The sequence below is a fragment of the Peromyscus eremicus genome, chromosome 1, assembly GCF_949786415.1.
Source record: "Peromyscus eremicus chromosome 1, PerEre_H2_v1, whole genome shotgun sequence".
NCBI lineage: Eukaryota > Metazoa > Chordata > Mammalia > Rodentia > Cricetidae > Peromyscus > Peromyscus eremicus.
This window is the reverse complement of record NC_081416.1, coordinates 96,264,448-96,280,569: the sequence shown is the minus strand read 5'-3', so window position 1 is coordinate 96,280,569 and position 16,122 is coordinate 96,264,448. Positions and strand designations below refer to the sequence as shown.

The window sequence follows — 16,122 nt, the reverse complement described above, 5'->3', positions numbered from 1 at the left end:
CTCCAAGTCTCTTAACATCACCAAGTATTTTGATATTAGTCTTTGGCTTCTTTAAAAAATAACATTCTCTTGCTGTGATGGTAAAAGTGCTGTTGGTTATCTTTAAAACAAGATTACTTTCTGTCTCCAAAGAAAAGTTAACCAAGTTAAGTTCTGGGTCCGACCCCAAATGTTGTCAGCAGGTACTAACTTAATAATGTAGATTAAACTTCTTATCAGTGATCCTGGAACTTTAAGCACACACCTCACATCCCTTAGTTAATCTTGCTCTATTCTGTTGCCTAGCTGTCCATACTTCCAACACTAGGCTATATACCATTTCTATCTATGCCAGAGTCACAACTTGACCCTGAAAAGCATCTTGAGAAGTCTCCGCCGTATCTCCTTTGTCTTAATGGAGTAGATGACAGGATTTAACATGGGAGGCACAAAGAGATAGAGAATAGACATGAGGATATGGACTGCATGAGGTAAGCCAGCCCCAAAACGATGCACAATGGACACACTGACCATGGGCACATAGAAGATGAGCACAGCCAAGATGTGGGACACACATGTGTTGAGTGTCTTGAGGCGCTCCTCCCGAGATGCAATGGCCAGCACTGATCGCAGGATAAGCACATAAGAGATGAGGATGAGTGCCGAGTCCAGGCCAAAGGTGAGTAACACAATGGACAACCCATAGTGGCTATTGAGGGAAACATCAGTACATGCCAGTTTAATCATGTCCACATGGAGGCAGTAAGCATGGGAGAGGATGTTTTGAGGGTGGCAGAAGGGAAGTCTACGCAAAAGTATTGGGAAGACCACAATGAGAACAAAGCTGCGGAGGACTGTTCCCAAGCCCATCGCCACAATTCGGGCATTGGTGAGCACCGTGGCGTAGCGCAATGGATTGCATATGGCTACATAGCGATCAAAGCTCATGGCTAGAAGAATGCCAGACTCTGTCCAAGAAAAGAGATGTATAAAAAACATCTGGGCCAAGCATGCGCTAAAGGGGATCACTCGGGCATGAAAACAAAGGGCAGCCAGAACAGTCGGCAAGGTAGAAAAAGACACACCCAAGTCATTCACAGACAGTAGGGACAAGAAGTAGTACATGGGCTGGTGCAAGCTCTGCTCCTCCTTGACGATGAGGAGGATCAAGGAATTGCCTACAATGGAGATGGCATAGAATAAAAGGAAAGGGAGGGATAGCCAGAGCTCCACGGCTTCCATGCCTGGAAAGCCTGTCAGAATAAAGCTGGGAGCGTCAGAGGCATTGATCCTGAAGTTGCCCATGAGAGAATAAGGTCGTTTGTCACCAGTCAGATGTGTATTTTGTAAAACAACACCATGTGTCCAGTACTGCTACTATCCCTGTGGAGGGAAAGGCAGCACACTGATGTTTTCATAATGATTGCACGTGTACATGATCTCTGAAGTCCATGGAACTACAGAGTTGTGATACTCTACCTATGAGAAGAAGCTTCTTTCTCGGGCTCTTTCAGAAGATTGAATTGGAAATCTTTTCAAGGGAGTTGACCATCTCATTTTCTTAGTAGCTTCCTGAATATGGTCTTTATGGTCATTCAGCCAGCCACTTCCATATTCCTCATACTTCACAACCATGACCTAAGATGATCTATAGGAAATTAAACATCCATTCTGAAAAATAAGGAAACACGTGTCCAAATAAAGGAAGTAAATTACCCTGGTTTCTTGATAAAGAAGCTACATGGCTAGAACTTCCATTCTAACCCAACTTCAATCTCCAGGTTTTTTCCTATAAATTAATTTTTTTAAAAAAAAATCACATGCTTTAATATATTCATAGCATACCATTGCTGTTCCTCTATTAGAATGTCAAATTTCCCCAGGTATAAGAGATAAGAAATGCTACCTTACACCAGCCCAGTGAGAAGATGTGGTAAAAGAGAGACATCACTTTACATCTTCCTTCTTTCCTCTCCTATATATGTTTTAGATCATCCATTTGAGAAAGAAACTGCATTTAACAATCTTTGTAACATTTCTACGGCAAGCCTACAAACCTTTAATGCCTAGTAAAAAGTGACTTCAGAGTTCGGAGGCCAGATCAATTTCTGTGTCTCACAAATAATCGTTAACATACATATCCATCACTGAATAGCATACTGTTTCCATATTTACTACTCTATACAACCCTCAGGAAATATAGTTTCTGTGGCAGAAGTTAAGCATTTTATCAGGTAATGCTAATTCTAGATATCAGGAGGAAATTACCTGTTGGGGGACAAGGATTTGAGAAAGAATCCCAAGGACCCACAAATGAATGATGAAATGCTTCAAAGCATTAGTTTTGAAGAGGTAGGAATGACAGACCAGAAATGCTCAGAGAAATCTTTAGAGTGTAACGAACCCCTGACTGCGCCATGCAAAGAAAGAGCACTACTGATTTTAGGGGAGACTGTCCCAAGGTGAACAGACTTCTTAAACACCCTAGTCTCATTCCACCATGGAATACATTCCACTTTAAGGAAATCTAAAATTGTCTTAAGTAAAAGCCTATTTCTGCAGAAGAGTGGCACTCACATCTGTTCCTGTTGTAACCAGAGAAGATGACGAGGCCCCCACGGCCCTGCTCACACTAGTGTCTTTGGTTTCTTTGTAATTATCCGAGTGTTTACACCAAGGAACAAAACCAGACAGGGGAAGAAAGAAGTGATAAAGAGTTAGAAAGACAACAATGGAAAAGGAGGAAGAAAGACTGAAATCAAATGGTTTTGTTTGTTTGTTGTTTGTTTACTTTTTTGGTGGTGGTGTTTGGTTTTTCAAGACAGGGTTTCTCTGTGTAGCCCTGGCTGTCCTGGAACTCACTCTATAGACCAGGCTGGCCTCAAACTCACAGAGATCTGCCGGCATCTGACTCCCAAGTGCTGGGATTAAAGGTGTGCGCCACCACCCAGCAAAAATGTTCTTGCTTTTGTTTAAAGAGGAAATAATATGAAAAGGGAAACAGTCAAGTGAGGAAATGCAGAATACAGGATGCAAGATGGAGAAGAAAGATTAGGAAAACAGCAAGAGCAACACTGAAAGTAAAGATGAAGAGAAAGACAAATAAAATCACCAACAGCTGCAAGGCGAGACCTCAGCCTGTCTTATGCCCCTGGTGTCGTCGTGTGCTGTACTCACCTCAGGCCTGGTAAAGGATATGCAAGAACCCATGTTCATGCCAAATTTCTCAGGCGCCACCTCTCAACCTCTGAGCAACAGAGGGCCTACAGCAAGACCTAATATTCTTCAGCCAAACACTGTTGGGAATAGGTTCTTCACCACGAGACCCTGCTGTTTACCACCTGCCATCTATTCCCTTAGGTACTTGAGAGCTCTGTTCAGAGACCATGACCAAAGTTTCTCTCCTCCCAGTCAAACAGAGCTTACATGCACCTGTTGTATTTCCTCATGACTTCTGGGGTCCTGAAAACAATGTGTCGGATCAGAGTCTGAGTACCAAGGAGCCCAACACTAGTAAATGATGATATACAAATATAATTTATTCTTCCTCACCTCCAGCTCCACAGAGCCCTTCCCCCAAGCCTAGTTCCCACTCTCAGACCCCTTCCCAGGTGAGGAGCAGAAGCCCTCCTGTAGGGCTAGCTAATCTTATAGGCAATAGAAACAAACGCTTATCAGTGATGCCCTGTGTGTTCAGTCTCCTCTGAACTTCACCAAAGCTTAAGGACTTTGCCTTACTTAGTCTCCACAACCAACTCCACAGACAAGGAATCCTCCCCCTTCACACACGAGAAAGCTTCAGGCTCAGAAAGTCAAAGCACACTCAAAATTATTAAGTACCAACTGACAAGGCTGCTTTCAAACACAGACCATTTGTTTATTCACTTACAATCATCATGACACGTAACAGACACACGTGATAATGCAAACCTACAATCACAGCATGGGGAGACAAAGGCAAAAGGACTGTAAATTGGAGACCACCCTGGGTGAGTCTAAGGCCTTGGCCAGCATGAGAGAAACATAGCCACACTCTACCGCCATAAATAAATAATCCACTGCTATTTCATTTAGTGCCTTCTAGTTATACTCAGTTTGTTCCAAATGATAAGAATTCATCCTTCTCCAAAGCTGAATAAGCATTCTATTGTGCATATATGGTATATATTTTGTTTTTCCTTTGGCAGCTTTTAGGTGCCTGGGCTGATCTCATGCCTTAATTGTAAATAATGCTGAAATATGCATGAGCCTGCGTGCATCTCTTTGTTATGTAGATGTCATCTCTTTTGGAAATATACCTAGATAGAGATCATAGGGTGGGTTTTAGAATTTTAGGACTCTGTATTAGTATCTGTAATAGACATGCTAGTTCATATTCCTGTCAGAAGGTGTGAGTCCCTCTCTCTCCCTACACTCATCAGTACCTGTTGTATGGGATTTTTATTACTTCTTTGAGAGTTTCACAACAATGTCTTTTGATCATATTCAGCTCTTTCCAGATCCATGCTGCCTTCCCAACTGATCTAACTTTGTGTCCTTTTTATTCTTGGATATGTGGTCTTCCACTGGAGAGTGGTCAGCTTAGCGGGTGCTACCCTCATAGAGAAAACCATCTCTCTCTCCCCCAGCAGCTAACAATTGCCAATAGCTCCATGGCTAGGCATAGGATTTTGTGCCCAGCTTCTCTCTCCATGCTGAGATTTGGTCTAGCTTGGGCTTGTACAGATTTTTATATGCTGTTCCAACTTCTGTGAGTTTATATGTGCAGCTGCCTTACTGTGTCTAGAAAGCATACTTAGTTATCCCCCACCTCTGTCTCTAACACTTTTTCCACACCCTTTTCTACAGTAGATCTCTGAGCCTTGGGAGACATGTGAGATTATATATATATACTGTGTGTGTGTGTGTGTGTGTGTGTGTGTGTGTGTGTGTGTGTGTGTGTTCCCTTCAGGGCAGAACGTTCTGCTGTCTCTTATTCTCTGCACTCTGGCTAGTTGTTGAGTCTCTGTATTAATCACCATCTACTTTTCTGATGAAGGTTGAGCAATGCATTGATCTATGGGCATAATGAGGTCTTTAAAATTCTATTCAATACTATGTTTATTTAAGCAGAGAAATAGTAGTAGTTTCTCCTGTAGGACATATGATGTGTCTAGTCACAGGTTCTTAGCCTGATAACGGTGCCAGATATGGGTTTCATCTTGTGGAATGGGATTTAAATTTAATCAGAAAGTGTTTGTTTACTCTCAAGATGTTTGTGACATGAAATCACTGTGGGCTTGTCTTATCAGGCCAGGCGATTTGTTTTGTTAAAAAACAAAAATCAATCACCCTAATTGGGGTAAAAGATGATCTCTCTTCTTACTTCTTAATACTGTCATTATAAAAGAAATGAAGGGGACCCATATCTTTTCAGGGTTCAGGGCAGGTATAAGCAATGCTAAAAAAAAATCAAGTGATAATGAAATTAACATTATTTTAATAATAAGTTCTTATTGTAAGTGTTCCTTTGATGTTTAATTTTCTGTGACCAAGCAAAAATATTGGGAGCAATATGGGGAAATTTGGCTTTCTAAATGACAGCTGTTGGACTCTTCCCTGGTGTCTGCTTCCACAAACAGACAACAGTCAGTCAAATAGCCAGCCAGATAACCCATATGCTAAGTGTGTGTGTGTGTGTGTGTGTGTGTGAGAGAGAGAGAGAGAGAGAGAGAGAGAGAGAGAGAGAGAGAGAGAGAGAGAGAGAAGAGCGGCAGGGGGGCATGGAGAGAGATAGAGATAGAGCTATTTTCTGCAGTTTATCATTCTTATAAAACAAAACAAAATAAAAAGCACATATCAAAAACTGTTTATAGTTTTTATTACTCTATAGTATTTTTGCCCTGTTCAGACATAAGTCACTGACTATGAAACATACATCACATATAAATTTTAAACACAGGCTGATTTCCCTCTTGGTTGTAGGTATTCAGGTTGTTTGTTTGTTTGTATATGAATATATGCATGCCTGAGTAAGTTTATGTTTACCATGCGGTGCCTGCAGAGGACGGAAGGAGGTGTATGATTTCCTGGAATAAGGATTACAGGCAGTTGAGAGCAACTGCACATGGGTCTTAAGACCTGAATCTAGCTCTTTAGCAAGAACAGAACACACTCTTAACTGCTGAGCCATCTCTCCAGCCCTATCAGGTGCTTCTTTTGGAGCAACTATATAATAACATTTTTTAAGTAACAGTCATTTTGTAAGAGTCTATTTTGTCTGTCCAGCAAAGTTCAGGCATTTTACTGGGTAACATTTTCACTTCTCTAAACACAATGAGCTGAAATTCAAAATGTACATTTGGGGGTGGATCTCAATCAAGAATTCTGAGACCCCCCCAACTACCCAAAAATACTGCAGACATTAATAGGCCATATTAAATGGTAGGTGAGTACTTGTAGAAAACTATTGTATTTCTAAAGAGAGTTTTTCATTTGGAGGGTCTCTAGGGTTTAAATAAAGCATGATTTCACTTCTCTTCTGATTTGGAGTTTGATGTGAGCTACACTGTTGGAACAAAAGTTTGATGTTCATGAGAAATAGGCTGTGGTAGTTTATAAATACACTTTTATAGGGCTTAGGCTCCTTTCTCTCGACCCTGGGTGGCCACGAAGAGACTGGGAGGCCAAGGTAGACATAAAAGTCATTGTCTCTTTCTTGTTTTTTACCAACTCCATAATGAATGGAGGCTGGATGGCAAGATTTATCCAGACAAGATTGTAAGAAGCTATTCGATGGAGAAACAAAGCCTAAACTTCCAGATAAACAATTCCTGGTATAAAAAATAAACAGCTTTTAGCATGTTTCATTAGAATTATTATTAGAATTAGAATTAAACTTGGCTACAAGCATCCAGTCATGTGAAAACAAGTTAATCTTGCTGAGAGCAGAAGCTGGTCTCAGAAGTCACCCACTATGCTTACACCATTGTCGACAACATTGCAAACATTCTCCACTCTCCTCTAAGTTATTTATATTTAAAAGGCTGTTCTTAGAGTGTAACTGTTGAAAAATTAAATTGAGGATAACAAGCTGACCCTCCCCCTTGCCAGTTGCAGCACTCAGGAAAGTGGGTCCTGCACCTCTCCTGGGTAGCACAGTAGAGCTGACCTGTTGGCAGAGGTATGGGTGAGCCAGTCCCAATGTTGTGAGCATGGGCGAGCTATCCTCATTACTCATCTGTCATGTGGTGGCATGGGCAGGGGAAGAGGCAGGTAGAAGAGCTAGCCCTGAGTGGGAAAGTCGTCCCTACCCCTCATCTACTGCAGCTCTTGGGAGAGTAGGCCTTATACCTCACCTGGGTAACACAGTAGAGCTGGCCCTGAAGGTGTAGGTATGGGAGAACCAATCCTAAGGACACCAAAAGCGGGAGAGCTGGGCCTGCCCCTTGCTCATAGATGCAAGGGGTGAACTAGCCAGGGCAATGCTTGAGAGCTCACTCTGGTGGTGAGGACAGGGAAGAGCTGGCAGGCTGACTAACCCTGCAACTACCCAGTCCCAGAACCAGGGTTATGTGTTGGCCAACTCCAACATCCACCCCATCTGTGATCTACTGGAGCATGGGGAAGGTGGAGGAGTCAATCCTTCGGATCCAGGGCTGCAGGATCTCCATGACACAGGGCAGCAACAGGATGTCCAGGAAGAGTCACAATGAAAGCCAATGGTGTAGCAGAGACCAAGGGCCTTAAACCAAACCAATGATTCTTTTTTATGAATGCCTGCATGTAAAAATGGATGGATAAAGGGCTTTACTGCATGACTCACTGTGTCACACTGCAGCTTCCATGATGAGATTTTCCCTTTTTCTTTTTTTCCTTTTTTCTCTTAAATTTTATTTTGTTTTATTCTGGGGGAGGGGGAAATGGGTGGGACTGGTCGACATGATGTGAAAGACACAAAGAATAAATAAAGAGGAAGAAGAAAGTGAAAAAACAAATCTACCCTTTCATAATTCATTACCATTGATTATATTTGAATTGAAGGGGAAACTATACTAAGGAATATATTTCCTCCTTAAAAATCTGCTGAATCATTTGTGAGATTTTAGGTGTTGCATTTATTAATACAATATCAGAAACATGAGAAGATCTGACCATAGTACCAACATGGCTCACACCTATGCCTCATAACCTGAAACTACAAAGGGTCCTGCACTGAAAAGAGCCTTGAACTTGATTCAATACTCTCCTGCCCTGTTTCTGAAAATATTAATAATTTTAAGGTATATTTTGTGAAATGAAGGCTAATGGTCAGGGAGCATGCACGTGTCCATGATCATTCCTTAGCACACGGCCTTAGGGATGACCTGTGTCCATAGAAACCATAGCATACAGTACATAGGAAATTCAATGACACCAACACTATTATAGAGAAGAGGGGGAAAGAGATGAGAAAATAAGTATGACTATTGGGAAGGCTGCAGAAGATGGGGAGGAAGGATTGTAGAACCCAGTGGTGTCAAGGGCACCACAAGAAAACCCACAGAATCAACTAACCTGGGCTCATTTTAAACTTGAGTGCATCTCAATCTATACAAAACCACATGCTTTGAACAAAAAAAGGAAGGAATTCAGAGCTTCCTTTTTGATAGACAGTTATATCCAGATTGCACACTCACCTTTCATATCCAGAAACAAACCATCATGTGTGCCTACACATTGCCTATACACATGGCTGTTCTGCTGCTCATATCTCACAAGACTCAAATTCACATGACAACCCACCACAGCTAAAGCCTACACATGCCAGTCTACAATAGGTATGCCTTAGTATTAGAGTCTCTAAAAATGGTTGTTCAAAGAAAGAAGTCAGGGTTCAATTGTTAAGATCCAAAATAAATCAAGGGACAAAACTCATAGTGACTCATAGCAAGGCTGCATTGAACCACTTCAGAAGCATGCTGCCATTCAGAGAGCACACTGCTACTGCAACTCAGTATCTGTTTCCAAATTTCCCCTGGAATACAGATTTATCTGTACTCCACCTTTCCAGAGTCTCCATCCATTTTCACTCATGGAAGAGCATCCTCCTTACAATTACCATGTGAAGTATTCTCTTGGGGCAACAATAAGCTAAAAGGAAAACATTACAGAAAGACCAGGCCTCTGATTTCCACTGTCCAAGTGTTTTTCCCCTAGGAATTGTGGTTATCAGAGAAAATCTTCTGACAAACAAGCTCTCTTTCCCTCTCTCTCTCCCCCTGCCTCCTTTTATCTGTCTCTTTAAAACAGTGAATGATTTCAGAAATAGATACAGATATTTATATAGAGTACCATGTGAGAAGAACATTGGTATCTGAGTGCTGACCATCTAAATCAACAGCTAAATGAAGTGAAATGCTAACATTTGAATCCAGACACCTGAGAGCTGATTGTAATTCTGACAGTGCTAGGCTCTGCATCTTATCACTTCATGTCTGTGAGCTTGGACCTGCAAAGATCAAGGTAAGAGTAATGCTTAAACTCCACCACTCTGGTTGCTGATCTGAAGCAAGGAGCTTATGAGATACAGAGGTGCTGCTTCTACCATTTGAATGGTTTTTTCTTTTTGTTGTTGTTGTTGTTATTTTTAGGTTTGAGGATAATTTTATTTGAGCTTAAGAGAAAAACAGCAGATTAGGCAAGCTGTCAGTATAAGCATCTGCCAGAGGGAGATAGCGGATAGAGAGAAAGCCATGTCTTTTGTAGTGAATGTCAATGAGCTGCCATGGCAAAATAAGAGGGTGGCTTCAGAGAAAGAATGAAAACGCCCAACGTGCAGGGGAAGGTATGTTTAATCTTTGGACAGTATCCAAAAAAAGAGATAAAGAGAAGTTTAAAAAGAAGAAGAAGAGTAACACTTTCTTGAGTCCTGTCTCAGAAAAATGGGCAGGCAGTATGGCAGAGATCCCACAGTGCTGCCTGATGGGAAGGGCTGCAAGCATTGACCTGGGGTTAAAACTTTTACCCCATTACTCAACTATTTTCTTCAATGCGAAAAGGCTGTATGAGGTAGGCAAACCAAATGTTGTCACTCTCAATTCAGAAAGAATTCAAAACCTCAGCAAGGTTGTAAGGTTCACTTGGTATATTAAATCAAAGGGTAGATGAGCTGGGGTTCCGCTGCTGTATATACCAGGATGGCACAGAGATTTGAAAATAGCCATACAAAATTCATATGTCTGAATTAAGGTTCAAATTTCTTGATACTCAACAAAAAGATATCTGGGGGTATATGATGTGTCACTGAAGGAAGATACATACAATACACACTATCCTTCTGCAACAAAAACATCTCATTCTGTAGGATACCTTTGTTTGCTGGCCACACCTGGCATATCCACCCTGTGTCTACATCTTATTTTACTAGCATTTGGTGTGGTACCTGCTCATCACATCTAGCATTGCCCTTGTGGGTTTGCAGAACCATATACTGACTTTGAAGTAGTTGAGAGTGCTGTAGCCACATCTAACATGTGTGATGTATTTCATATTTAAATTACTATGGATACTCCTGAAGCAGATGGAGATATACAGGTTGGCTAACACGTAAGACACAAAAACAAGCTATTAGACATATAATTAGGTCGATATTTTCAGACACAGAGGTACTAAAGCATGGAGGTACTGAGCCAAATGGGCAATGCTGTGTTGCTGTGAATTGCCAATTAATTGTTTTAGTGAAGCTGATCAAAGGCTAGGTATCAACAGTGTCAATGAAAAGGTCGAGATCAGAACCCAATAAAGACAATTTCAACCCAGTACAACTTTAAAAATGTGGTAGATAAAATAAAATTAAAAGGTGACTAAGAACCAAGTAAGACAGGGAACTTCAAAAATCTGAGAGGAATGAAAAAAAAAGGTTGCCTGGGCTTGTGATAAGCTGAAAAAAGAAACAAGCAGTGTCCTAGCTGTGTGTGCAGAAAAGAAGGAAAGTGTGTGGGGGAAGTGGTAGGAAATAGATCAAAGTGCATTAAGCTGAGCAGACAAATAAACATTTAGTTTGATGCTTGGGGTTTTATTTTAAATGCATACCATCAATAATGAGCACAGAAAGAAAAACCTGTTATATATGACAGCATCTTCTCAGATGCTCAATCTGGTTAGTAGAAATGAGTATTTTCTGTTTAAAAACAATTTTTCATAGAAAAGCCATTATTTTAGGTGAATCAACTACATACCTGATGCTACAGGACTGGTGTGCAATTTCACCTTGGGTTGAGCCCTTCTTCTGTCAAGGATGTCATCCTCTAATGTGAGTGACAGTCTCCCAGCCACCCTCTTCCTGACAGGGATCCCAGGGCTGGAGGCTTTCCACATCTGGATTTCTATCCCTTTCTGTGTCATGTATCTGATAGCACTGCTTGGTAATGCTGCCCTCATCCTTGTCATTGGGACAGAGAGTGCTCTGCATGCTCCCATGTACCTCTTCCTCTGCCTTCTCTCACTCACTGACCTGGCTCTCAGCTCTACCACTGTACCAAAAATGCTGGCCATTCTGTGGCTCCATGCTAATGAGATTTCCTTTGGTGAATGCCTAGCCCAGATGTTTTGTGTCCATTTCATCTATGCTGTGGAGTCCTCAGTCCTCCTTGCCATGGCCTTTGATCGATATGTGGCCATCTGCAACCCACTAAGATACACAACCATTCTCAATCATACTGTCATAGGCCAAATTGTCTTTGCTGGGATAGTCCGTAGTGTGGCTCTTGTCTCTCCATTCATCTTTTTGCTGAAGCGACTGCCCTACTGTGGTCACCATGTCATGGCTCATACATACTGTGAGCATATGGGCATTGCTAAGCTTGCCTGTGCCAACATCACTGTCAACATTGTCTATGGGCTAACTGCGGCTCTGCTGGCTGTGGGCCTGGATTCAATTCTCATTGCCATCTCCTATGGCTTCATCCTCCAGGCTGTCTTTCGTCTCCTATCTCGAGATGCCAGGCGCAAGGCTCTGAGTACCTGTGGCTCTCACCTTGGTGTCATTCTGGTTTTCTACACCACTGCTTTTTTTTCCTTCCTCACGCACCGCTTTGGTCACAACCGAGTTCCCAAGCATGTGCACATCTTCCTGGCTAACCTCTATGTGCTGGTGCCTCCTGTGCTCAATCCCATTATCTATGGAGCAAAAACCAAGGAGATTCGGAGCCGGTTTGTAAGACTGCTTCGTTTAGGGAAAGGCTCAGTATTAATTCTGAGCAGAGATTGAAGATGACAAAAAAATACATGGGCAGGTTAGTCATCTAGATAGTCATGTGGATGGAGATCTGTGATGTGTTAATGACAACATGACATGGGAAAAAATTCTGGAACAGAAATAGTCTGGTGAATGTGGCTTGTTAAATATCACAGTAAGGTGCTCTTCCCACCACTCTTAAACATACAGGTGATTACATTTTCTTCTGCCATTTTAGAAGGAGATATCATTTGCTAGGAGGAGGGGAAGGAAGAAGGGGAGGAGGTATGTTCTGAAGAGAATACTGCATCTCAAGGTTGAAATAGTCTACTGGCACAATATGGAAAAATAAAACAAAGAAATCAGAATGGCATTCAGAGTGACTGTGATCTGAAGAAGCACATGTGTTAGAATATGTTCTCTCACTTGGCTTTCAGCTTTGAGCCAGTTATGAAATCTTCCTCCATCAAGTAAGGTCACAGAGTAAGGTCACAAGTAAGGTCACAAGTAAGGTCACTTGAAACAGAGATAATGGAAATACCTTTAGGATTGTGATAAGGACTAAATAAATCACAGTGTGTGCCCAAACCTGGAGCGGTCCCTAAAATGTAAAATGTTCAATAAATAAATGTGAATTATAAAATTTATTTAATCTCAAAACATTATTAATCTAGCTTTACAACTTACATAAGACTTTTTGTGTATTCTCCCATCATATAATTATTAGAACTATTTTATAGTATCGATATAAAATAGGCAGTAATTGATACGATGAGTACTTAATAAAATTATATTTTCTTCCAATGCATTCCTTGCCCTTCACTTCTGAGTTTTATTTTTTAATAGTATATGCGTCCTCATTAAGCATTTAGGGAAGCTTATTTGGATTCAAGTTGCCTTTGTACAGAATTTCTTTTGACTTCAGTCACTAAGTAGTTGTTAAAGCTTCCTCTATTGAGAAGGTGTTGTGCTTCTCAAATGTGGAGTGGAGTGTACATTAATGTTTTTCATTGAATTTAGAAAATATTCAGCTTGTGATTCTTAAATAGTTTCCCTTCACTTTCTCTTTCTCCCTACAATATCCATGCATGTACATAGATACACTTGGCATGTCTCAGGATCTCAGAGGCTCTCTGCTTATTCTCTTTAATTTTTTTTCCTCTTATCAGTTACTTAGACAGGAAACATCCATTGACAAATCTTCAAGTTTGCTACTTCTGTTTTCTGTCCAGTCTTTGGCCCAGTCTACTGCTGGCCTCAGAAAATTTCATTTGGGTTTTGTGGTTTTTAAAAATATAAGTGTTTTTTTTCTAATCCTCTCTGACATATCTTTGGTAATAAAGTCATATTTACCTTCCTTTATATCTTTAGACATACTTCCCTTTACATCTTTTAACATTTTTAAATACCTAGTTAAACTCTTGTTTAAGTAAACTCAAATTTTATTTTCCTCAAGAACATTTGAGCTTAACATTTGTTGGTGTGTGTGTGTGTGTGTGTGTGTGTGTGTGTGTGTGTGTGTATGTGTGTGTGCATGCGTGCTTGCGTGTGTATATGTGTGTGTATATGTGTGTTTGGGCCATGTTTCCTTCTTTCTTTGTATATGTGAAAGTTTTATATTGAACACTGTCAAAAGACACACTGAAGGTAAATAGCCCATAAGACATCAGAGAACTACAAAGCAAACCACAAGGAGACAGATTAACCATTGCATTGATGGGGAAGGGTTGGTGGAACTAGATTTTCAGTGGCCATCAATATGTAAATTGTTAACTAATTAGGAAAAGGGTTTGCAGTCTCATTTTACTCAATGAAATATAAGTCACTGAGAGTGAAGTCATTCTAAGCCTAGGTATCTAGAAGAAAATAAAGCATCTACCCAAAGAAAGAAAAAAAATCTGCTGAAATGAATATCCTTTACATACAGTCACATCTTAGATATATCCAGGGATCTGTAACAGACAACTAAAACAAAGGAAATATCTCCATAAAAAAATAAACACAAGTTTTTTTTTATTTCCTGGTTCATATGAAAGTATTCTCTGTGATGTGGGTAATAGCAACATGGTGAATAAAACAATGCATGTACTTTAATTGTAAAACAATTCATTAGCAGAACATAGAACTGCACATTTTTAATCCAAACACTACGGAAGCTGAGGCAGGAGGATTGCTACTTCAAAACCAGCCTACCCTGCAATGTGAGTTCCAGGACAGCATGTGCTACATAATCTAAAAAGAAAATTTTATTACTAAAAACTGCTAATAGTCATTAGAGTTATTGGAAATATGTAGTCTGTAGACTTACGATGCAGGGTTACCACAAATGTTCAGTTTTAAAAAAGCATATGCTATAGTGGGTGAATGTTAACAGAGATTCACAACTAGTCAAAGTGCAGAAAATTAGGAAGAGAAGAGTGCTGGACCACAAATGCTGGACCACCTCACCCAAGGCTCAGGTAACATTGCAGAAGAGAAGCAGAAAGATTGCAAGAGCCATAGGGTAGGAAGGTCTATGTGAGAGAATGCTTTCTGGACATGAGAGGGCCTCTGCCCTCAGAAACCCACAGCAGCTATGACTGCCAAATCAAGCCGTTCCAGAAGAAGCCGAAGGGGGAGAGTGGTGGTAAAAACACATTGTATCTGTGTGTAAAATTCTTAAAGAATAGATAAATAAAAGAAAAAAAATTAAAGTGTTGTATTTATTTATGGTGTACAGCATAGTGTTCTGGAATGTAATGCACTTTTCTAATATAAATGTACATTGTGTCATCAAGCTATTTTTATATGCAACACATCACACACCTTTCATCCATTTATGAGAATATACATATCCACTTCTTAGCCATTTTCAAGTATTTAATATATTTCTACTAACTGTGCTCAACATATTATATCTTAGATCTCTTGAACTTATTCTTCTTTTACAATTAAAATTTTATACCTTAGAAAAGAACAGACATGTGTGAGGTGCAATAAGGCAAATTGTGAAAAAGGGAAGCACTGGCGGTGTAAGGAACCAACTCCAGAAGTCAGACCCTCCTCTATCTCCAGGATTGATTTTACTGCTACTTCGTGTTGTTATAGCTTTCATAACGGCTTAGTGATTTTTCTGAATAATTATGAAACATCAGTTTTTGTCCTATATACTCACTGATCTCTTTGTTGGCATAGTGGCCAATCAAGAAAAAAAAGGAAAACCAGGTGTGGTGGCACTCACCTTTAATCCCAACACTCGGCAGGAAGAGGGGGGCAGAAGCAGGTAGATCTCTGTGAATTCCAGGACAGTCAGGGCTACACAGAGGAACTCTGTTTCAAAAGAACAACAGATAGATAAATAAATAAATAAATAAATAAATAAATAAATAAATAAATAAATAAATAAATAAATAAATAAATAAATAAATAAGAGGAAGAGGAGGAGGAAGAAGAGGAGGGGCTGGAGAGCACTGGTTGCTTTTTCAGAGGACTGGGGGTTCAATTCCCAGCATTCACATGGCCTCTCACAACTGTCTGTAACTCCAGTTCCAGGGGTTCCAACACCCTCACACAGACATACATGCAGGGAAAACACCAATGCACATAAAAAATGCATAAATAAATATTTTTAAAAAGAAAAGAAAAAAGAGACAGTCAACACAAAACGAACTCAATGGCATCTTTCGGAGTTCTTTGTCTCATAATGTCAGGATTTTTTTTCCTTAACCTTAGAGGTCCTTTGTATTTATATTATGGCTTCCAATTTGGGGTTTTTATGGAATTCTATGAATGGAGAGATATGTGTCTCTGTGTCTATATGTGTTTATTGTTCTTTTTCTTTGGCTCTTTTTCTTGTTTGGTTGTTTTATCATATTACAATTTGCTTGCTTTTTACTTATTTTATTTTTTATTTTATTATTTTATTACTATTCCTAACATGCCTGTTTGTTTTCTAATGAGAAACAGAA

At 40.2% G+C, this 16,122-nt stretch overlaps 2 protein-coding genes across 2 annotated transcripts; one reads left to right on the top strand and one right to left on the bottom strand.

Moving 5' to 3' along the window:
- Window positions 1-336: 336 nt before the first annotated feature.
- On the bottom strand, window positions 337-1,284 carry LOC131901048 (olfactory receptor 51I2-like). The gene has a single exon (XM_059252361.1). The coding sequence runs from the start codon at window positions 1,282-1,284 to the stop codon at window positions 337-339; it is 948 nt and encodes a 315-aa protein (XP_059108344.1).
- A 9,946-nt stretch (window positions 1,285-11,230) lies between these two features.
- On the top strand, window positions 11,231-12,208 carry LOC131910718 (olfactory receptor 52D1-like). Its single transcript, XM_059262639.1, has one exon. It carries the CDS (start codon window positions 11,237-11,239, stop codon window positions 12,206-12,208), a length of 972 nt encoding a protein of 323 aa, XP_059118622.1. The 5' UTR covers window positions 11,231-11,236.
- The last annotated feature ends 3,914 nt before the right edge of the window (window positions 12,209-16,122 follow it).